Genomic DNA, 24,216 nt, shown 5'->3' with positions numbered 1-24,216 from the left:
ACTGCTCATCAAAATAATCTATTAGTTTTGCTATGCAACCATTCTGGACATCCACTATACAAAATAACAGGCACTACTCAGCAGAGTTTCTCCGCCTTCAGCACATGCCATCCTGGTTGGATGTGCATAAAAAGAACAACTTTTCTGTTCCCCAGAAGCTTATGGGCTCTTTTATAAGGTAAGTGAGCTCTGAGTAACCAAGACATTTTGCAACCACAGCTCCAGTGGGTATTTAAAAATTAGGCTGACTGCAGAGTACAGTTGGATTTTAATTTAAGCATTGCAGGATTAAAGAAGATCCTGTTACTGAACTAGTAGATCACTGTATGATCAAAGCTGGTAGCCTGCAGCATCTTGGTTTTCCTTCCTCGGCAACACTTAAAAAAAAAGAAGTCCTCTGGTATTTCCTTCAGAGAGTGCTTGCCAGCAGTATGTGTAGACAATGCAACCTTTGTACCTCTGCAAGTCATATAGAGAGTCATATGACAGTTCAGAGTGTAAGGTGCTGGTGTCTAATGAAAACTCTGCTGCTACACTTTCCTCTCTCACACCTTCACCTGTCAAGACAATCTGTGTTCAGAATCAGGTGTGCTTTCTTCACTCACTCCTTATTTGATGAAGGAGTTTCTGTGACTTACCTATCCTTAAAAGCAAAGAATTACGATCACAATACAAAAGTTCTGTAACATTCTGTAATTGGTAGTGTAAAGATTATTTATTAACACACAGTTGTAATTGTATGTTTCATCCCCAGTGTTTTTATAACTTTATAAAACACATGATTTGTGATAAAGAAGAAATGCGGCATAAATCCATGTCTGCAAAGGTGACACCAGCAGTAATGCACACTCTTGCTCTATAGTAAGGCAAAACAGTTAAACTCAGACACCTGTGATCAAATTTAGAATCCCTTGGTAACAGTATTCAGGATGATGACATTTTTGGAAGTAATGACTTATTACAACTACCCTGTACAGTAAGTTCAAGTATTAAAACCAACTTCAAAAAAGAACAGGAGAAAGAACCATCAGCAGCATGTACCATGAATGGATGAACCTAATTCTGATAGGTGCTGAGCAGTGAACCCTAATCAGGCTTTAGAAAAATACTGGTCTGGGAGCCCGAAAGGGGATCAGTATCTCTCAGTACTCAGTACATTAACTGCAGGGTAACATTTACTGGTGATGACAGCTATACACATATATCAAGCAGTGCTTATACTATTATTTAAAAAAAAGAAAATACATTATTAAAAATAATACCTGGTTCACAATTAATACTACCAGTAGGCACTACTGGACTAATGGCAAAGGGTAATAGACCCAATCCAGAACCTGGCAGAATCATTAGGAATGTAAGTTTCTCATTAAACAAAAACATTTTAATATAAATGACATTTCATTAATTCTTACACTGCCAACTGCAATTTTTCTTTTAGCAAAAGATGATAAGCTTTCCTGTTAGTCTTCCAAATTTAGAAACTCTGCAGCTGCTTCCAGTCTTTCTAAAGATGGCCTAAACTTTATTACTCTCCTGGTTAACACAAAACTGGAATGATGCTTCCTTGTAAACCAGACTTTTGCAATGTGTCTCTCTATGGCAAGGTAAGAATTAAATAGATGCACTCAGTTGGCATGCATTGAATCAAGCTCTTTCAGAAAGATTATTTGTTCCCATTAAAACCCCAAAGTGTTGCAAGCTCTATTTATAAGTATTCTTTTTAACTGTTTCACCACAGGGCACATGCTTTTAGTTAAAAATGGGAAAAAAAAAAAAAAAGCATATAATTACATTAATTATATCTGCTTTTTTAGCAGCCACGTCAGCAAGAATTTCTGAAGTATAACAATGCTTTTTCTGAGGCCACAGAATTGGGCCAAAATTACAAATCTTCCTAGTCAACAGAGAGCCAGTAGCTATTAATTCTTTAGACTAATTTTCTAAATAAAGCCAACTTCATTTGATAGGTGGGGGGGCAATTCAATATTTTTCAACATAAATTATTTCATTAAATAATATTGATTAATAAAACTTTAGCACACTTAGTGTATTACTTCTTAATCCTTATTCAAAAAAGTATTCTGTTGTATTAAAATAGCTTTTATTTGCTATGCATTGAACTCAATAAAACAACAATACTTGCACTTTACTTAGAAAGCTTTGCATAACTTGGAAACTTTGAGTATTCTTCTGTATTTGATAAATATGAATATTTCACTTTATGTCACCAAATTATTTACAACACATTGCACTTCTGAATTTTATTTAATAACTAGTATATGGCTATAAGTCTGTGACTTCCAATTTGATACTATTAAGTAAAGGTTTGTCTAAAAAAAATCTGAAGGCTAATTTACTCATATATTTGAACTCTACCATTAAACATTAAAAAAAGGACAAAAAAGAGGGGGGGGATTTTCTGTGATGTTGCTCTACACACTTAGTTTTACACAACAGTGTTTTAATTTTATGTATAGACCATTATATAACTTGATAATAAAAACTTTCCTCGTCAAAACTGCAGAGAAAATAAGTTCATTCTCAATCAACTTTTTAAATTGCATAAATGATGAAACCTTTATATAAGCTTGCATCACAATGCATCATATTTTAAAGTTACACACTCAGAAGATGTGAAAGTATTGTCAGATTTTAAAAAGTTAATTTTATATATTTTCTTATACTATAACTTTCCCTCATCTGAGATTAATATATATATATATATGTGCATTCCTGTATTTTTGGCCCTAGAAAATATGTACACATGATACAGAATAAATTGGTAAGTTTGGAGTCATTGAATCAGGAGTCAATTATAGAGGTGAAAATCCTTATTTTTCTTGGTGAATATCATATAGGCAATATTTTAGAGTCGGCTTAGCAATATAGAGAACGTTGTCTGTATTTTAAACTAGATAACTTTTCATCTTCCACAAATTATATTTGGAGAAATTTGGTTATACTCCAGAACAAGAATGTTAAAAATCACCAAGTCAGCAGCCAAATGAAGCAAGAACTTTTAATAGAAGTAGTTAGGTAACTAAAACAATTGTATGTGATTTATGGGGGGACCGCATGCTTTTTCCTTCCTTATGTCCCAGCAGCTGAGGTTAAAAAACAAGCCCTCCAAAACCGAAGCCAAACTACCACATATTGCAGCCTTCATCACTTACAGGTCTTGCAGCAGCCATCATTATACGTCTGCACAGTTCCTCCATTCTAGGAAAATAAAAGGAGAATATATGAAAAAAGACTGTGCCCAAAGCAAAGGTGAATTGTATCTCAAGACATTCCATGTTTTAAAGATGTCCAACTAATAAAAAGCAAAATTACTGAAATGAAGAGACCTACACATGTGTGTCAGCTGAGGGTTAGATTCACAAATTCCATACATCTTTGACATTGAGAATTAACTTGTCACTGCTTATCTGATGTAGCTGGGGATTTTTTATATCATCCATTACCACCTATTTCACCCCCAATGAGCTAGTTTAAAAAAATCATGTGGCAGCTTTACTGATGATGTGGAAAGATTTACACTGATCATATGCCAAGGAGAAAATTAATACTTATTTAGTAGCTCTTAACAACATGAAATATACCTATTTTCAAAAGAGAAGACTAACTTCAGAATTTGAGAACCATTGGTGTGCTCAATTCTTTTTGTCAATTATGATCTTTGATACTGACTTCTGTTAAAGTTGCTTGTTAGCTAGAAAGTAAAAAATGTATGAAAGTGAAGAAAACATCCTTTTGAAATGAAAAGGGAGCATGAGAGGGAGAGAGAGACAGAGGCTGTCGGAATCTGTTAGAATGGGCACAAGAAAGAAACACATGCCCACAATGTTAGTGCCTAGCCCAGAACTGGATATCCAGTACAGAACGGAACATAAATAGCACTCTTACAATAACTGACTTTTTTAAGCTTCCATCTTTTCATGCTAGCATGCATTTTTTTATCTCATTACAGAAAAATTACTGAATACATTGTTCAAGGACTTCTTACATGAGCACTTAAACTCAGCCTCTTAAATCCATTTTCCTAAATTATCCTGAGCTGCCTGTCAGAAGAGCTTTCTCCTTAGCTACTGATTCAAGTCTGTGCTCAGTATCTCTGAAAAACAGGTCAGAATTATTCAGGAAGTTAATTTTAGGGCTCCAGTCTTTAAAATCTGAGCCATTATTAGTAAGGAAAGATCCTAATAGATGGTGACAAAAGGATTCCAAGGAAGGAACTCAAGCATAAAGTCAAAGTAGAACAGGTATTAATTTTAGATAGAATTCCTTCTTCAGGGTCAGAAGAAATAAGGACTTTTAAACAAATACAATGGCTAAGTAGGACTTGTGCTAAATTTACCATCTGTAGTCAAGGCAGAAATGGTACTTATCCTGTACACATGTACATGTATTTTATTATGATTTATAGTTTATATTTATGATATGTTGCAGCTGAAATAATTATAAGTATTGTATAGTTAGAAAATTATTCAATTTGGAATTAAATTGTAAACAAATATTTAACATATGTGAAGCATCTACATTCTTCAAACCAATTTATGTGGGTATGCCAGCTTTATATTTTTAGACAGACGATGTTGGTAGATACTCTTTCATGTATGGTAGCTATTTTTTGTTATGTTATACAAAGTTTAGTTTAAGAGATAATAAAGTTTATATATGTATTCTGTCATCTTTCTAATCTTTGCACAACTTCAGGAATTTCTAATATAGCACTTTGTATCGGTACATCAAGCATGATTCCAATTCCACAATATTTTAAAAGCAGTTATAATTAAAACCCAAAACAAACTTTCATACTCCTTACAGATAATTTGACAGTCAAAAAGCAAACAGGAACACAGAGAACAAGCCTGTAAATTGCTTGCTTACATGTTTTACTTACCACGCTTTTATTTAAGGAAACTGCATGAGGTGTGCATGCATTGTCAAGTGTAAGCCAGACTCCAGATCAGTTGTTGTCACTTACCTCACCCAAAGTACAAACCTTTGTACACTCAGTGTCATTAAATGGGGGGCAGACAACACTTGATCCCAGTATGATAGCCCCTGCAGCAGTCTTTGCACACTTGTAGTTGGTGCAGTTGGAGCTCCAGGTACTTCCTTCCTGAATATATAAAACAAAACCATTGTCAGGAAAGGCAGAACATTACAGCTTTATCTCCAAGCCCAAATGTCTGTATAAGTGGTGTCCTCATGCTGTAGTACCTATTGGAGTGGAAAGTTTGCTGCAGACCACCCGTACATGGCAAAGGGAAAGATGATTCCCTAACTACTCTGGCAACTCCTCCCTGGAGCCATGGCTCTACTCTCCACCACGCTGCTCAGCATTGGTGTCCTAGTGCAGAACAAAAGGCCTCTGTGGCAGTAAAAAAGTCCAATAGTTCATTTTGCTCTGAAGGCAATGGAAAGCATGAATCAAATCATGGCCACATCTACTTTTCCTCACATGTGGATACTGGAACACACCATCAGGATCGTGAACCCTCGTGTTTGCACACTTCCTTTCTGTAGAGACTGGAATGAGGAGAAGAGTCACCCTGGGAAGGAGTACTGATGTGGACTCAGAAGCTCCCAACTCACCTAAATCACAGTGTCTGACTTAGTGTTACAATTTGAATGCTAACCTGCACTTCAAGCATATCCAGCCTAAGGTAAATTATGACTTGCATTATGATTTGCATATCTTTGTCGAAAATTACCTCCAATAAAATGAAATAACATATTAACCTAGTGTGCAATGGCAGGCCTTAAAATAAACACACATTTTTCCTATCATATACCAGAAATAGCCCCTAAGTGTGTAACCAGCAGTGAGAAGGTATGAAGCAAAATTCACGGGATGAACTGAGTAAAGAAGTGACTCTCAAACACCTGTTTATTGTTATTTTCTGTCTCTCTCTAGAGGCACTTACATTGTACAGAATTAGTGTTCCATTCTCAGTATGAAAAGAGCAAGACACATTTTGACAAGTACCACAGCAAGTGTGCTGACTGGAGGAAGGGATATATATTTGATGCTGGAAAGAAAAGAAAGAAGAAAAAAAAGAAGAAGAAAAAAGTATTATTTTAAACATACAGTACATGAAAATTCATTGATTTCTGAAACTAAGAATACCAAGAGAAACAAAATATGCATGGATATGTTTACATATGCTGCTAGGAGTTGCCTCTCAAAATAATCCTAGAGACACAAGGCACACATCATCACTGTTAAGTTCTCAAGTTCTAGCTGAGCAAACGAGACTAGCAAATATCATAACTTTTATCCTAATTGTGTAGTTGTGCTCACAAATTGCTTCACCAAATCACAGAACCACAGAGTATCAGGGGTTGGAAGGGACCTCCAAAGATCATAAAGTCCAACATCCCTGTCAGAGCAGGACCAAAAAAAACTAGGGCAGAACACTCAGAAAGGCATCCAGACAGGTCTTGAAAGTCTCCAGGGAAGGAGACTCCACAACGTCTCTGGGGATCTTGTTCCAGTGCTCTGTAACCCTCACAGGAAAGAAGTTCTTCCTCATGTTGAGGCAGAACTTTCTGTGCTCGAGTTTGAATCCATGGCCCCTCATCCTACCACAGGGCACAAGTGAAAAGAGCTTGTCCCTGCCTTCTTGACACCCAGCCCTCATGTATTTATAGACATTCATTAGATCCCCCCTCAGTCTTCTCCTCTCTAGACTGAAAAGCCCCAGGTCTCTTAGCCTTTCCTCATAAGGCAGGTGTTCCAGTCCCTGTATCATTCCTGTATTTTAAAATACTCACAGCTTCACATTGCTGGGAACAGTTCACCATTGTAAAATGCATGATGTTGTATCCTGTGTTCTGGTCTTTTTCTTGTAAACACTGTACAGTGTAACAAAGGTCTCCATCCAAGTACTGAATCACTGACTGCCCAGGATTCAGTACTGTGACCTCTTGGAAGATGCACACATCATCCTTCTCTAGCACCAAAAGAAATAAATGTTACCAGAGGGGAAAAAAATAAATAAATCACTAAGCAAATTAAAAGAATCTCTCTAAAGACAAAAGGGAATGTCTTATGCTCTGCTTAACTATTCTAACTTTTAGACTTGATTGGTTTATGGTTTTAATTACCAAACAGGGGGGTGAGGAAGTGTAATTCAGCTTAAGAAAATGCTACAAAATGCAAAACTGCTTAAAACTGACAGTGTTCCTACTACGAAAGTTAAAAAATTAAAACTGCTGTTCTTAGCTTTAGAGAGTTCTAATATTTAACATGGGGCTGAGTGCACGATTTGAATTACTCTGCACATCCCAAAATGTAGCCTTTCTGTCAATTAAACTAGTATGTCTACAGTTACTTGTGGGACAGTAATATGCTCAAGCTGTACTGTAAATGTATGTTTTGCCCCCAGAGTCAGCTTAGGCTGGGATGCAGTCAAGATTGCAGTGTACCCCAAGCACCTCCATGCACAGTGCAGCTGAAATCTAATCTACATAGGGTTGCTGAGTGAGCGAAGGGAGTAGAGGTCTGATCTTAAGGGTATATGCCTATCCTCATGCTGGCTGGACAGGTCTTTTGCTGTGTTATGAGATGTCTCATCTGTGCTCAACAGTGGACCAGGAGCAGTCACATCACTCACACTCAGTTAAGGTTCACAACCTGCTTCCTTTCTGCATCTCACTAGGGGCTGTGCCTGACTCTGGAAGCACAGGCAGTTCTGCAAAAGTCCTGTCCCCCCCAAAAGAGACATAAAACAGATGGGTTATCTGACACAGCATCATATTCAGAACAGAGGGCATAATTGCATAACTAGGTAGACACCCATAAAATTGACATAAAAGAGTGTTTACACTTTAGAAGGATATTATGGTTCTGTTTCTACTTTCTTTGCATGCCTTTTGTACTAAAAACTAAAACAAAACAGTTAGGAATATGAAAACATTACCACAAATGTAGTGAGTGCATCCACAAGCACTGGAAACACTACTGTCTATTTTTTTAACTTCTCCCTGAGTATAAAAAGATTAAAAGAGTTTGCAGAGTCATGCACAATTAAATGCAATGGTAAACAGACAATTTTTCTCTAAAAATGTAAAATACTACTTTCAGCACTTCCACCCCTGCTTTCATAAAACAGAAAAATTGCAGTGCACTCAAGGAACAGTAGCATGTTCAGAGTTATTAAATGTATTTATCTCTTGACACGGGAGCAAAGCACTTTGTTTTCTCTCAGGATGCATATGAATAGCAGATTTGCTATGCAGCTGCTTTTCCTGAGATACAAAGTTATTTCGATAATAAATGTGTTAGCAAAAGGCTGCCTTCTCTGAATTTCCTTCCAAAACGATAGGTGAAAGCTATTCAAATTTGCAGCCCCTACTTAGAGTTTACGTTATGCAGTCTTCATATAACAGGACGAGAAGGAAAAGCTACAGGCATGTGTTAGGGAAAATACCCCTGTCACTATGGTAATAATGGGAGTTTGAACAGTCACTTATCAGTGTTTTCCAGATCACAGATCCTGTTGTGCTAGAGTATATGAGGAGCAAAATATTTGACTTCTCATATTGGCTAAATTTAATAGTTTTAATCAAAAGCATAGATTATTAACAAAATACACAGTCTCCAGATGATAAATATTATCAAAAAGCTTGCTCCTCATTAATTATTTTTTAAAAAATAGAAATTACTTAAGTGGAAAAACTTCCCAGCATATTGTTTTGAGTCAACATTGAACAGAATAATATTAGAGTTTCTTTTCTTTTGACATCATAAACCACACAAAGCAAAATTTCTACAGAGAATAGTTGACAACACAGTGCAGAAACCTGATGGAGTTACATGCCTGAGCTGGGAGGCAGAGTTCCAGCCCCCCTGTTCAGCCTCATCACTCTTTACAATTAATTGAGTCAAGGAATGGAAGGGAAGGAGTAAGAGAGATGAACACCACTAATAAAAATATCTGAAAGATAGTGCTTACCAATTCACAGGTCAACATAGTACCATTTTCACAGCTGCATTCTGAGAAAAGAATAAGAGAACTTTGTTAGTCATCTAATTGTTAGCTTTTGTTAACAGCAGTGACTAAAGAATAAAGCAATAATTACCACAGTGCCATTCTGGACAACACTGCCCAGGTATTCTTTGCTTCACAAGTGTCATGTCATCTGTGCAATTCATAGAAGGCTCAGAACAAAGATTTTCATCACAAGCTAGATGGGGAAAAAAATACATATGAGAATACACTCAAATTTCCTTTTAATTTTCCAGCTTATATTTCTGATGATCAACTATTTGAACAATAATGACATTTAAAATAAATTCTTACTGTGTTTCTTAAGCGTCTGAATTATATTTGACACTGAGAAGTAAACAAAGATTTTCAAAAGTGCTTTTAGTAGCCTTAGAATATGTTTAAAATTTTCAGAAAACATCAGACAGCAGTAATTTAATATTCTTCCTACCTCAGAGTCAGTCAAGCTGATAACCAGTACCAAAGTAAGCTAAAATTACAGGTTTTGGAAAACAAGTTGTGGGGTTTTTTTTCCCTCTCTGCTATGCATGTGCTGTAAAGCACATTTCTCTAAGATAACAGGGAGCAACTGCCCTCCTGGGATGATTCTAATAAGAAAATACCTGCCTGTCTTATCAGAGGTGGCTTGCTGGGACTCTGAAACAAAGACCAAATACTAAGATCTAACTTCCTACCTGCCAGAATTTGGCAAAAACAATGCCAAACACCTTTGCAGAATCTTTAATTATTTTAAATTTTCCAAAGACTGCAATAGGACAAGCGTTAATCTAATTTAATTCTAATCCAAGTTACACTTGTAGCCATTATTTATGAACATATAGCACAATTCCAGTATTTTATGAAGCTACCAAAGAGATTACATTACACTGCAGACTTTTTTTTCTTCTGGCAGCTCACTGGTTAAATAGTAGTCAACCTGGCAGTATTTGAAGCCCTTGGCCTACTCCTACTTTTAAAAGCTAAATATGCAAAGAAGCTGTTTAAACACTAATGATAGGTACAACAGAGAAAAAACTATATGGAAGCTGTTTTATTACAGGATAATAAAGGATAGGATTGAGTTCCACATTCATATATGGAGATTTAGATCACCCTGAATATGCTGTCTGGTGAACTTCATAACCTCTCCAGACTCCATTGATTGGGTCGGTTAGACCACCACTTCATACATCAAGAACTTTGAGCCTACTTCAAATGCAGGCATTCTCATTTTAGACCTCTTAATCTCTGTTTGAAGCCCACCCCAAATACCGAATCAAAAATATCTACACACACACACACAGTCTGTGACTCATAACAACTGTTTGATAATGTGTTGTACTGACAACAGTTACACTCACCGCAGTAGTAATGAGGACAACAGTAATGTATGGTATTAAGGTCTACAGTCAGAATTTCCCCTTCATTACACAAGGGAACTGGCTCAATACAGGATTCACAAACTAAATAAAAAAAACATTAACAAAACTTTAAATACAGAAAGTGCTAGCACATGTGAATTCTATTTAATGGACTATATAACAAGTCATGTTTTGCTTGTTCCTTTAACCTGTCAGCTAAAAGCTCATAAACAGATCTTTTATTGATTGACATTCAAAGATAAAAACATAACACAGTTCAAATATGATGTTCAAAATGATGTTGTAAAGAAAAGATCCCAAAAGCCAAGTATAGCTCATGCTTCAGTCAGCCTGACCTATGTGAAGTCATACTGACCTCTCCAAAAATTCCTGGATTAATTTATTAGGTTTAGAACTATTGGCTGTTTTTGTAAACACTTAACTATTCTTAAGTTATTCTTTAAAATATCAGAGGCTGCTTACCACAGAGATAAGAAAAACAACAGGGATCTTCCTGTTTTGCTTCAACAATAAATTGATCTTCCCTGCAGTCCAGCTGGGAAACATTGAAACAAGTGGAAGGATCACATTCTGTGGGATATGAAATAATCAGTATTTTAAAGTAAGTCACGGAAACAGTACAAAAAAGATAAACAAGCTATATTCTTCATCTACTTGGGAAAACAAAGTACCCCAAATTGACTGTAAACCAGAAGTGCAACAAAATAAAACCACAAATAACATTGGAGAATGTGAAAAAAACAAAACAAAACAAAACAAAATAAGAACATCATTGTCTGGTGCTACTTAAAATGTCCTATTCTGTTAACGATCAAAACAACTTGCAAGGCAATTTTTCTTGCACATAATACAAGTGTGGAAAATGTCCCAGTAGCTGTTTCTTTGTATTTCTCTTACCACATCGGTACTGTGGGCAGCAGGACAGGGGGTTGTAGCCTACTACTAATTTCTCATTGGGTTTGCATGTTGGGATAATGGCATCACACAATGACATGTTACATTCTGTGGGATAAAAAACAAGCCATTTTGACACACTTGAACAGAAACAAATGCAATAGCTCAAGATACCATCTAATATAGAGATCCACAAACTAAGAGCAGCCCCAGTCAGCTTTAAGTGCACTCCATACCATCATGTACACCTCCAAGCACAATCTAGGGCTGTGGTACCATCCATGTGGTACTGTGCAAGCACAATTATATCCCAGTTAAAGCAGTTACTTGCTCTGCTTCCTGCACACGAAGCCAGCTAAAATGTCTCCTTGAAAATACTCCCTAAACAAATTGACAATATATTGTTGGTTGCAGGTGTCTAACTAATGAGCAAAAGCACCAGAGCAGCTGGATCATTTGTTCTGGCTTAAAGATTTTGAATCCTTGAAGACTTTATGAAGAAATAAGCATCTTTTGCTTAACATTTTTAGGAGCTTATTCCGTTTTCTAACAACCATGGCTATACAGAATATTAGTTTTCAGTGATCAGCTCCTAGAATACTGCTTCTGGGAACAGCAGTTGGTCAGAGGATACTGCTCTTGACACCAAAGCACTAATAAGAAAAGTGAAGGCTCTGCTCACTGTTCTAGTTACCAAGGTTTTTCTGTCATTGACTATTTATAAATTTCTTCTGAAATTTCACCCAGAAGCTTAAAAATTCATTTTTAACAGAAGTTTGGTTTCCCTAGTGGACTTCTGAGGAAAAAAAAATAAATAATTCAATGAATCAGATAAACTCATTCACACACACTTAGAAAGAAAAGAAGCCTGCTTTGCTGGCCCAACCGGCCACAAGTACCTAAAAATTACATCTGAAAAATATTACCTTGAACCCTGCCTAAAGATTGTCATCTACCAGTGAATATCAAGCACTTAACTTTTATGTCTGTTACTGAAAACAAGTGTGGTACATACCACAAACTTTCTTTGGACAGCAAGCTCTCTCTTCGATGACATGGACAATAACTTCCCCTTCTCTTTCACAGACTGGTGGTGGATGCTCATTGCATTCAGGTTCTACAGCAACAATGCTTCCATTTTCTGAACAGTTGTACATGCAACAGCCTCTCATGGACTCATTCCAGATCTCCCCAGCAGAGCGGGGCTGTCCTTTGTTATCTGTGCATGCTGAGAAAAAAACACCACATTGTATCACTTCAACAAGTAGAGAGGAAAGATATCCTGCAAGCAACTATGAATTATATAAAATTATTGCATAAAACAAGAGTGCTGTGGAGCATTACAGTCAAGGAATCCAATAAAAGATTATGACCTTAAAATTGACAAATGAACAAATGCTTTGCTACAGGTGAAAATAAATATTGAGAGCAAGGGAAAGAACTTGGAGGAAAGAAAGCCTAGGAGCTACGGAAGAGTGACTACCATTTTTTGGGGGAGTGACTTTTTACCAGAGTGTGTAGTGATAGGACAAGGGTAATGGTTTTAAACTGAAAGAGGGTAGATTTAGGTGAGGCATTAGGAAGAAATTTTTTACTGTTAGAGTGTTGAGACATTGCAAGAAGTTGTCCAGGGAGGTTGTGGATGCCCCCTCCCTTGAGGTGTTCAAGGCCAGGTTGGACAGGGCTTTGTGCAACCTGGTCTAGTGGAAGGTGTCCCTGCTCTTGTGGGGAGGTTGGAACTAGATGATCTTCTAGCTCCCTTCGAACCCAAACCATTCTATGGTTCTATGATTTCCCAAAAAAAAAGTACATTAGCACTGGGACTTCAGTGCAGATGAGCTGAAAGCACAGACTGCTGTAGCTTGAGATGAAGCTAGGCTCTGTTGAAGAGAGCAGGACCAGATTCATGCTTACTGAGACTAACACAGATCTTAAATATTGCTTACACTGAGCTGCAGTTAATATTAGAATATCTGAAAAACTATTCTGCCCTGCTGCACTTACTACATTTTTCTTCTGGTATGCAGAGGTCAGAGTCCGTTCTATGCAGAATAGTGCCATTTTTACATACACAGTCTTCTCTTAAATAGGAACAGGGAGAATCTTCATAGAACCATTTATTCAAGCACGTCTTGGCTTCACAGGGTTGCACACAAGGCTGGTATTCCTTGCCCTCAGGACAAGACAATGCTGCAAGTCATAGAAATAGGACATCGAAGGCTGCTGCTATTCTTTCAGTGTTTCATTGGATAAACAGGTAGTAAGAGCAAATGACTGTATCATAGAAAACATGCATTTATATTTTTAACAGTTGTTTAAGTAAGCAACTCATTCAATCAAGATTAAAACTGATTCATTACACTTTGACTAAAACAAAACATCTTAAGAAATTGTACCCTGATTTACTAATGTTGCAATAGAATGAGATGGTACTTACAATAACAAAAGAAATACATTTTTAACTCATCACTAAACAGTACAGCAATTTGGGGTACAAAACATGGTTATCTGCTTACAACAGTAATCAGGAGTCCTCCATTTAATGCAAATGTTGTGCTTGTTACATAAAGCCACATATGCAGAAAGGGCATCACACTCATAATTCCAAAAATAAGTACTGTTGACCCACATCTTCTCACAAAACTCCTGTGGTGACACCTAGGAACACATTGTAATTGAGAATTAACAAGACGAAGAACCTTCTGTAATTAAAATAAATAATTATTTACAATAAATAACATAGGTGCAAGGGAAAAAAATCACAAGCAGTCTAAAGTAGAAAATACCATCTTTTTCAGAACACTAATTCTGCAAAACCTAAACTGCCAGAATTTTTATGCTCATTAGTAGGCACAGTCCTCATGAGACTGTCATACTACTTACAAGAACTTTTGCAGCATAGCCCTGTCAGCTAAAATTCTACCATCTCAGCTAAGCATTGCTACTGTACCTTCCATAGTTCCTGCTGTGAATTAATTACTACTGAGTGCTCTGTTCTGTGTCTATAGGACCCAAGAGCCTGTGTTACTGGGTCAAAATGCAGGTGGTGAAAACTATATTATTCCTGTTGGTTTTATTCGCAGAAGTTTATAACAAGGTAGAAGAAGTCAGATTTGTTTCATTCTGCCTGTTCACTACTGTGCTGCATCCCAGCTCGCCCTGTGGTTTCAGCAGATCTCCAAGCAATCACTCACTTCTGTTCATTACACTGATGGCTCTGATAACCAGCCTTGTCCAGTTGATTCATACCTGTGAAGGGCACAATACACTCCATACCCTCTGCCTCTGCCAGCCTCATGGATGTGAAAGGAAACAAATTTCATAATGGATTAACGAAGTGCTTGGCAATTTTGGTGCTATGTCAGGTTTTGCTATAAACAGGAAAAGATGCAACTGCATTTTACCAGAGACGATGAGAGTTCTCCTCACACAGATGAAGTAAGAATTCTGACTATTCAGATTCCCTTTTATTATTTTTAAATGAGGTATGTTAAAATAATTATGAAAAACATCCTGCTGCCCACTGGTGCTACTCTCCCTTCTTGATTCCGTACTGGTTACCACTGCTACCTCCCATTAAGTTTCTGTGGCAAATAGATATTAATATTTTTCAAAAATAACAATCTCTTTAACCCCTTCCTTTCAAAAGAACTGCCTCCATATTTTTTCTACCTGGGGAAAGTGAGAAGAGGTCTTGGGAGTTTGAAGGAATGGGCTCAGCTGCCTGCAATACCTTTAAAAATATTGGTCTATGATGAAAACAGAAGAGCAACACAACACAAACCAAGGGTGGAAAGGCAGAACAGCAAGAAATTGATCAGAAATCTGGATGTGTCTATCTCTGGGAAAGAAAGGGTCACTTGAGTAATTAATCCTTTTTATTTTTAATTAAATGGGAAAAGTAAGTCAGACCTCAGAGATCTGGGGCTTCCGCATCTTGTGTTCTGGGAAGCAACTGTGCTGCACTACCTACCTCTAGTGGTAGTCTGCATGCTACAGCTGTGCATCCCTATCAGAAATATAGTGTGCAGAAATAAATGATAAGGATTTCTGTAATAAATGCTACCAAATTGTCAACATGACATAATGACTATGGCAGAATTTGTTTAACTAGCTATTTCTTTAGTCAAATTCATCTCAAACTGCATTTATTAAATGTAAGGCTTTTTGGAATGCATTTCTTTTGATATGATTATCTGGTGTCTCTCCCTTGAGCTTTGCCTACTAAATAATTTAAGAAACAGAATAATAGCACAACAATCTATACAGATGTGTGTTTACAATGGGCAACATGACAAAAGTATCAAAACCCACATGACAGAGGTATTAAAGCCACCCATACAGTTGTCAACTGATGAAAATAAGCAAACCATTAAAAATGTGCATATATATCTCACTCTTTTCTTAACTATACATCTTTTATTTAATTTGCACCTGGAATTTCTCTGATCTTTGTACTCACTTTATTGTGACAAGTGATGAAAATGCTTTTGTTTAGCAATTCCATACAGTACGTGCAGTTATCTTCAGTACAGTTTCTTACTGGCCTCCTGGTTGCTACATCGAGTGATTTCTCAATTTCCCAGCTCTTAATGAATGCTTCGATTTCCTCCATATTTGTAATTATGCTCCTGTTTTGCATTTTCAGGTCATCAGAAGGGTCTCCATTACACACCCCTGGAGAGAGAGCACCACATTCAAAGAACAAATAAAGATACCCTATTACTTCCTTCAAGAAAGAAAAGTGCACTTGATAAGGTAAGATTAACATTGCATCAGGGTCACCTGTGAGACTTAGTCGTCTGAATTTATACATGAAATTAGCTACAGGCCCACTGTAGTTTCAACTTTCTGCTTGAGCTGTAAGATATACAGATACAGAAGATATATAATAGCTTAACAAAACAAGCAGATGATACGGTAGAAGTAATGATACTTTTCCCAACAGTGAATTAACTTTTGAGAAAAGCTGCTACCAAAAATGTGCAGCTGAGTATAGCAAACTCACTGACATGGCACTGGATCTCATTCTACTGAACAGCAATCAGCTCCATGGCAGCCAACGTAGATGGCTTTCCAATTAACTGCCTATCGGTGATGATTTGATGCTGTATTGAAACCAAATTGAACATTCTAAATGCAAGAAGTTATGGAAGGAAACTTTTGCCTTCTCTAGAGAAAATATTTTTCTTTACAAAACCACTGAAAAAACACCTCACCCAAACACCTGACATCCACTGGCTACCTGAATTTATTGTCGCACGTGTTCAGTTATTCATCAAACAAAACATACACTTCCTGTAAGCACATAACAAGTCATAAATGCAAAAATTTTAATCATTATAATAGTGCTTTTTTTGCATCCCAAGGACTGGTCAGCCAGAATTCCTATATCCTTTTTTTCATTTTCCTTCTGCATTGCTAACCACATCCTAAACCCTTGCCTTCATGCTTCCAGCCCTGCACCCCAAAACTCTCTAGGGTCCCTTGTGAGAACTGGGCTAGCCTGGTGTGACAGGCTGCTATTCTCTCAGAGAATATGGAGAAACACAGATGTTTTGCCTGCTGCATGATAAGAAGCATTTGACAGCAGCACAGCTTTCCAGTATTCTTAGTGCTTCTGATTCTTGCTGCTGTCCTAGTGCCATGCCAGAAACTGCTGCATTAGAATTTGTAGAGCCATACTACAGAATTGCAGTACCAATAAAGCTTTAAAAATAAAGAAAATTTACCACACAGTTCCACAATTTTTCAGTATGAGAGGGAGAGGATAGGAGAATCTCAGACAGGAAAAAATGGCAGAGGATAGGAAGGAGGCATTAATGAAGGCTTTAGACTTTACTGCAAAATATCAGGTAGAGGAATGCTTTACAGCAGAGCTTGGATTTGTCTTCCTGGTTGTCTTCTTTCTGTCCTTTCATGGCAGAAAGAATAAATATTCTACACTGACCTCATGTCATCCCGGTCTTTTTCAGTCTGCGTAGATAAAATGGCATGATACTTGGAAAAGATGCAGTACATGCCAGTGTCAGTATTTGCCTTCTCACACTGGATTTAGAATTCTCCTTTCGTTCAAGCAGAATATAGCAATTTATTTAAAACAGTTACTTTGCTTATGTGCATGTTTAAACCATACTTGAATTGTATTGTTTGCTTTTAAAACTAAAAGCAGTTTGAAAGATTTGAAGATTGAAGAAGATTGAAGATTGAAGATTGAAGGTTGAAGATTTGAAAGTAAAATTCCAATGCCCCAGAATTAAAACAGAATTAAAGTAATACTAACATACCTGCTTAAACTTTATTGTACTAATAATTATTTTTCTGTAAACAAAAACATTATTAGCAAGCACTGTTTATAAAATAATTATTGATTTTTTATTATTAATTAATATAATTTTATAATTCCATCCAAATAGGATTATTGGTGTAGTTAATGAGGGTCACGAGGAGAGCTATAGGGACAGCAGGTCACAGATTCAAAAGAGAAATGTACATTTTCCATGGGAAATCATTAAATAAGGAAAAAAAAGGTGCCACCATATCCTCACCACAAAGTCCTTCTGTCTTCATGGATGTGTTAGAGTGTAATCCATACTGTATGTCTATGATGCCTGTAACATGAGCCCACTTGATGCTAATACCAGCCGGGGTATTGATGACATACATTGCACCAGTATCCTGTATACTCAGCCCTTCTTTTGAAAATGGTAATGATTGAGTTAGAGAATCCACTACTACCTAAAAAAACCCAAATACATATTAGAGATAAAACAGATTATGAAGATGCATCTTATATGTCTTCACATTTTATAGCAAAAGATAGTATTTACAGTCTCTGCCACGTACAGTAGCAGTCACAGTGCTTAAATCACAAAGCTTCCTGTCAGTGCCACTTCCTGTAACTGCAAATGAAGTAGGCCTGAGATAAAATAATGATACTAACATCTTTTCTAATTAAGGAAGAAACAAATCTTATTTCTCATATATCGTACAATAAAGCACAACAAAACAAAAACTCATCCCGCTTACTCAAAATTGTCTGTTCTGACCTGTTACCGACTAGCAGTAAAGGCAGTTTAAGTGTTTATCACATCTTGGAACATTTCTGTTCAGTTCTAGTTTTTCTGGAAATAAAGTCTCAAATATAAATGCTTTTGCAGCTTCTTTAAAATCTCAAAAGAACTTTGAAATGTCATTTTGGATAAATGACATATAAGTTAAGCATCGTAACAGAAATGTGTATTTTTTGCTTCTAGCACATCATCAATTACTGGGAACCTGAACTGAAAAAGTAATCCTAATCCACTTGCACATTCATTATAAATCTGATCTATTCCATTCTACAACAGAATAGCTCTCCATCTATCTTTTAGCTGTACACATAATAGACTGGTGATATATACTTACTTTTCTTGCTAAACGATTTATAAGTAACTTATGCTTATGTGTTGTTACATTTAATTTCTTAAAACAGAGTCCTGAAGTGCTTGCAGGGGGAACCTAGAAAGAAAAGTGACAAATGAGTTTAGTTACTATTGTTTTTCTAATTCTGTACTAGTGATATAGGGAGTTTTCCCAATATGTGTAATATGATTGTATTTTATAATAAGTAAAAGAATAAGTACTCACAGGTTTTCTTATTGAATTAGCACTCTGGAAAACATTAAAAATATAAGTGCAATTATAATCAGCAGCATTTTTATTTGGCAAAAAGCAGTTGACTGTTTTCTTTTCGTTTGAAGTTCTTGTACAAGCACCTTAATAATTAAACTAATTTAATGTGTTCCTTATAAATAATAAAAATACACATTTCCCAACTAACATAGTGCACCTTTCTATGAACTGTTTTTATAAACTTTGTTTACTTGTTAATCATTTAAATCAAAAGGGTTTATGTGGAAAATAATACAAAAAAAAGATAACAAAATGACCTGAACAAGTTGAGTTCAAAATACACAGACATGCTATGATCATGCCAATAAAATCCCCTGCCCTAACCTGGATGAAACTGCTGGTTTACTAAGGCATCTTTCTGCACAAGATTGCAGCTGGCTTTTAACTAAACAGCTTTAACATTAAGAGCAACTCATTACCAGCATCACAAGAGTCAACATATGCTGCAAAGCCCTTTCAAAAAATATTTCTTAAAAAACTATAGGCACAGACTTCTGAAAATTATCTGCCTATATGAGCTGTGTTCACACCTTTAGACTGCAACCAAGAAACAGAGAAGAGAGCAGTTGAAAAGGAAACCTCTAAAGCTGTGTAGGACTCAGGACTTAAAAATCAAGCGTACAGTTACTCAGTGGCAGTAGAAAAGAGACCAAAAATAATGGGAAGGAAAGAAGCCTGATGAAGTTCCTCATCAGGAACTTGTTTATCTGCAAACTGAAGATGAAAATACAAGCTTGTTGTTTAAGTGCTGCATAAATCAGGATTATGGGCAATGCAAAGTAAATCTATGTATGAGACTGACCTGATCTAAACTGGCAGTCTAAAAATGAAGTGGCTGGATCCCCTCTGTAGGCAACTACAAAGATCAACTCACCACACTTATCGCAAACTCATTAATACCTCCTTAAAATATCTACAAAAGATTTTTGTGACTATTCAATATGTTTTAGTATTTTGACTACACTGCAAAGTGTAAATTCAAGGCCTCAAGGTTTGTGGGTGGAGAGCGTAAAAGGAGACATGCAGATTCAGTTGTCATCCGCGATAGTTTAGAAGTTACCTACATTTGAATTCCTTATAATACAATATAACAATTACTATTTAACCTGAGATAAAATATAGACAGCATGATTAGGTATGCTCTTTTAAAATAACCTGTGATTTTTCAATGGATATGACTTTCGTCTGAAAGTTTTTTGTAATATTTTTTTCAGAATTTCATACCTAAAACAATAATTCAAGAAACTAGTAAAATTACTGCAGAAATGCAAGACTCTTACCTGGTTAGCAGGACATTTTTCAATATGACCAACAATAATTTCTCCTGGTAACTTAACTAGAATGTAGGAAGCCATGTTACAGAGGGCTATGTTGTTTCCATCAAAAGTAATAACACTCAGTTCAGACAGTACAGAACATTGACCTAAAAAAGAACTGTCATTTAATGGAGTTACCACAAAACCAAATACAAGGTATTCTATTGACTTTCAGTTGTGGCAATATTTGCTTTCATATATGCATTTATAGAGAGAGAGAGAGATAAGCTTGTTCTGTGGAGAGCATACGGAGCCACAAGCAAAACCAAGTCTCTTACATTACTCAGTGGAAATACCTTAACCTATTGCTCTGTGTCCATAGTAGGGAAGAAAGTTTAAATTGCTGAAAATTCTAATTCAAGTCAATATTTTACAGGCAAAGTCAATGAATATGTACACTGGGAGATAAAATATATGTATTTTCAAGATACTGATAACAAGAGTAGTCTGTCCTTTCATGAGACAAATATTTAAGAGAGCAATACGGAATTCGGCAGTTCTGCGAAGTTTTTAACATGACTTCTCTTTGACCTTTTTGTTCCTTTGACACACAGTCATCTGTCAGTTTCTGCAGTAGTAAAAACTGTAATAAAAACTACAGTTAGAGCTAACTGAAATTTAGGAGTTCTGTCTTTCAGAAAATCCCAGTATTTAATTTGTTTTCTTCACAAAATACTGAAATCTCAACATTTCTACTGATAGAATGTTTCTCAGTTGAGAAACATTGTTGTTCATGTTGTAGATTTCATTTCATTGTTTTAATTCAAAACAAAATGGGTTTACTCTCTTAAATGTTAATTCAAAGATACCAACACATTCAGTGTATTTAATTGATGTTGCTGATGAACAGACCTTTTATACTCATTCCAGTATTCAGCCACATATTCCCACTATAATAAACCTTTAATTTATTTCTTGAAATTTACAGATCAAAGCTCTATGTTGTATTTAAAAATAAAACACTTACAGGGACATTCCCATTCTGGGCAACAACTATCAGTATTAACTTGAACTGGCATTCCTCGAAAACCACAGTCTGGCTTCTGCACATCCTTAGGGCAGTTCTTTGAAACATTGTACAACATCCAACTCGCATGAACACATACATACTGGCTACATTTGTCGACAGGTTCAAGATATCTTGGCTGTCACAAGGGAAAAAAACAACCAAAATCAATGTTACATTCATTGCCTTTTTGAAGTCCAAGCACTTGTTCACTGCCTTGCTCTGAGACAGGATCAGAGCAGCTACGTGACCCCTCATCAGTTATTTTTTAATTAACTGCTTTTGTGTGGTTAGAAGAGCTGACAGTGATGTACGTCCATTCACCCACACCCTTCCTGTCCCATCTAGCTTTGGTGGAATACTCTGTGTAAAGCATTATGCATTGAAGCTTTAAATTATATTCAGTAATAATCTGAAACATCTTTAAAAATATAGGATCATGCATTCCTATAATTTTTAAATTAGTGACAAAGAAACAAATAGAAAAAAAACCAAAACACACAGGGTCAGACTATGCAGAAACACACACAATAAAATCCATGTATTAGGGTTTTTTCTTCACTTCAGAAATACATTTTGCTATCTAGAATCAGCAAATAGCTTTAAAAGCCATTTTTTTCTAGAGCAACATATCCAAGTTGCAGAAAATACCAGAGTAGTATAAGAGCACTGATATGACAAGCCTCTAAGAATCACTGAGTATTTTAAGATATACTAATAAAAATAAAAATAGAACAAATTTTTAAAAGCTAGTATTACATTCATAGCATTACAGAATGGACTGAAAAGCAATATATAGACATAGGAGCATATAAGACATAGAGGCAAGTTAAACTGATCATACCACACATTTGGAAGATGTAGACATCAGTGTATGCATCATTGTACCAAAGGATGCCTTGTCAGCTGTAGCTGTCATTGTTTCTGCCCTTGTAGGTGAAGTTTGTGTTTCCACAGGTTGTGAAGAGGAAGGCAGAGCCATTCCACCACTAGAATGAGATAAATCTATTATATTTCTGGTCTGCAGCTCTGTGGGCTCTGTTAAACCAAATAAAGGCTTAACAGGTTTCTGTACTGGGATTTTGGACCAATCTGATGTTGTTACATCCAGGACTCCAGAAGAAGAGAGATTTTTTTTTGAGGTTGTATGTCTTGAAAAGGATGAACTCAGAACTGAAGATACTGTCAGATAAGGAAAGGAAGATTTCTCAGTTGTGGTTGACTTTATCTTGGTAACATTTGGCTCATGTGAAGTCTGACCACTTTCTAAAATATCCACAGCTCTTTCAAATGGGGTTGTGTATTTAACTTTTGAAGCTGTAAATGAGATACTCTTTGTCTGTGATAATGGACTTATAGTGCTAGCTGTTTTTATTATCAAAACTTTAGGAGTTTCTGTAGTGCTCTGTGAGGCTTGAGTCATGGTAGATGCAAATGAAGATTTTTGTGACACATGTGTGGGTGTTTCTATGGTGGTAGGAACTGAAGTTGACACCATATAAAAGTCCAAATTGGCAACAAGAGAATCAGTAATTTTTGCAGGAATCCTAGAGGCTACAGTAGTGCCAGAAGCAACTAATAAGCTGGCTGAAGAGCTAGGTGGTATTTTTGCAAAAACGTAAGGTGCTTTTAAGGATGTAGCATTCGCTGTTGTGCTCATGATCATTGGTGTAGTGGAGTGAGTGATGGTTCCAGATGACATGGCTGATACAGTTCCATCTTCTTCTGAAGAACTTACCGAAGAACTCTCTTTTCCTAAAGAAACAGTAGATACAAGTGGTCTTAAGAGGAGGTGAAGACATAGACATCCTACTGGACTGGCTTTCTAAAGTGTCTTCAGGAGTAGTAGGCATTAGTAAAGAGGGCATTACAATGGATGTTTCCTGAGCTGGTGAAAGGCTAGTAGAAGGGCTTATTCTTAAAGTGAATGTAGAAAAATCTAAAAAAGTTACAAAGTCTATAGCTAAACTTTTTGAGGTTCCTTGTGTATCTAGAGATGAAACTGATGTTTGGGCAGGAGTTATATTGTCTGTTAATTATTATATCCTACTGACTATGGGAATCAATGAAGAACTTGTAGTATGGGATGTCACATAACGTGAAGTTGATAACAAGATTGCAAATAAAGATGATGACCTTGTAAGAGAAGGATCTTTAGGAATTAAAGTGCCTAAGCTTTGTGTGACAAGGTCAGTTTTCAATTCTGTATGTGAACTGCTTGGGTATTCTTTAATTTCTGAAGTAGGTATTAATGTAGCATTTAGAGGTAACAACAATGTCCTAAGAGGGAAGCCTGTAGATGTAATGGATTTCATTGGCTTTTTAGAAATGGATGACACTGAAAGGGAATCAGTGTGCATTATGCATTTATTTTTTGTTGAGGATTTACTTGCTATAGACATATCAGAGATTGTTGGATTTACTAGAAGAGTGGAAGCAGCATAAGATACTTTATGAAGACTTTTGGAGGCAACAGTGACATCTGCCATAATTTTGGGCTTCAGAGAGGTAATCAGAGAATCCGCTGGTATAGACACCATATGTGTTACAGAAGGTCTCAAAGAAGTGTTTATGGGGATTTGTGCCCTTATGGGCACAGCAGAGGAAATACTGCCTTTTATTAATGGAGATGTCTGCTTAGGAATAGTCAGTGAAATTTCCACTGCAGATAAAAATGGCTTTGGAGAAAAGCTAGCTAAAGAACTTGCATTTAATGATACCAGACAAGTTTTAGACAAGGGTTTTGCTGTTTCAAAATATGAAACTGTCATGCATTGAGGAAAACTCTTCTCAAAGCTAGAAGAACTAGTAGTAGGAAGTTGAGGAGCAGTTGAAGTCAGTGGGGAAATAGCTGTTGGGTGAACAGCAGTTTGACCAATGCCAGACCTAGTTGTAACAGACAAAGTAGATACAGAAGCAGATGTGCTTAGTGTCAACCATGAACC

At 36.4% G+C, this 24,216-nt stretch overlaps 1 protein-coding gene across 1 annotated transcript in view; it reads right to left on the bottom strand.

The window, feature by feature from the left end:
* The window catches only part of OTOGL (otogelin-like), a 92,019-nt gene that overhangs the window by 2,548 nt on the left and 65,255 nt on the right, over positions 1-24,216 (bottom strand). The window contains exons 37-56 of the mRNA XM_010008043.1: positions 22,116-23,026; positions 21,233-21,410; positions 20,230-20,372; positions 18,905-18,928; positions 18,683-18,775; positions 17,824-18,013; positions 15,738-15,952; positions 13,792-13,933; positions 13,280-13,465; positions 12,291-12,503; positions 11,279-11,383; positions 10,844-10,951; positions 10,361-10,462; positions 9,094-9,198; positions 8,967-9,007; positions 7,932-7,995; positions 6,784-6,962; positions 5,934-6,038; positions 5,006-5,125; positions 3,174-3,219 (exon numbers count right to left, since the gene is read on the bottom strand). Coding sequence (XP_010006345.1) covers positions 3,174-3,219; positions 5,006-5,125; positions 5,934-6,038; positions 6,784-6,962; positions 7,932-7,995; positions 8,967-9,007; positions 9,094-9,198; positions 10,361-10,462; positions 10,844-10,951; positions 11,279-11,383; positions 12,291-12,503; positions 13,280-13,465; positions 13,792-13,933; positions 15,738-15,952; positions 17,824-18,013; positions 18,683-18,775; positions 18,905-18,928; positions 20,230-20,372; positions 21,233-21,410; positions 22,116-23,026 — 3,270 coding nt within the window. The remainder of the gene's footprint in view (positions 1-3,173; positions 3,220-5,005; positions 5,126-5,933; positions 6,039-6,783; positions 6,963-7,931; positions 7,996-8,966; positions 9,008-9,093; positions 9,199-10,360; positions 10,463-10,843; positions 10,952-11,278; positions 11,384-12,290; positions 12,504-13,279; positions 13,466-13,791; positions 13,934-15,737; positions 15,953-17,823; positions 18,014-18,682; positions 18,776-18,904; positions 18,929-20,229; positions 20,373-21,232; positions 21,411-22,115; positions 23,027-24,216) is intronic.

This window comes from Chaetura pelagica, unplaced genomic scaffold, assembly GCF_000747805.2.
Source record: "Chaetura pelagica isolate M959 unplaced genomic scaffold, ChaPel_1.0 scaffold50, whole genome shotgun sequence".
NCBI lineage: Eukaryota > Metazoa > Chordata > Aves > Apodiformes > Apodidae > Chaetura > Chaetura pelagica.
This window is presented reverse-complemented; position numbering and strand designations above follow the sequence as displayed.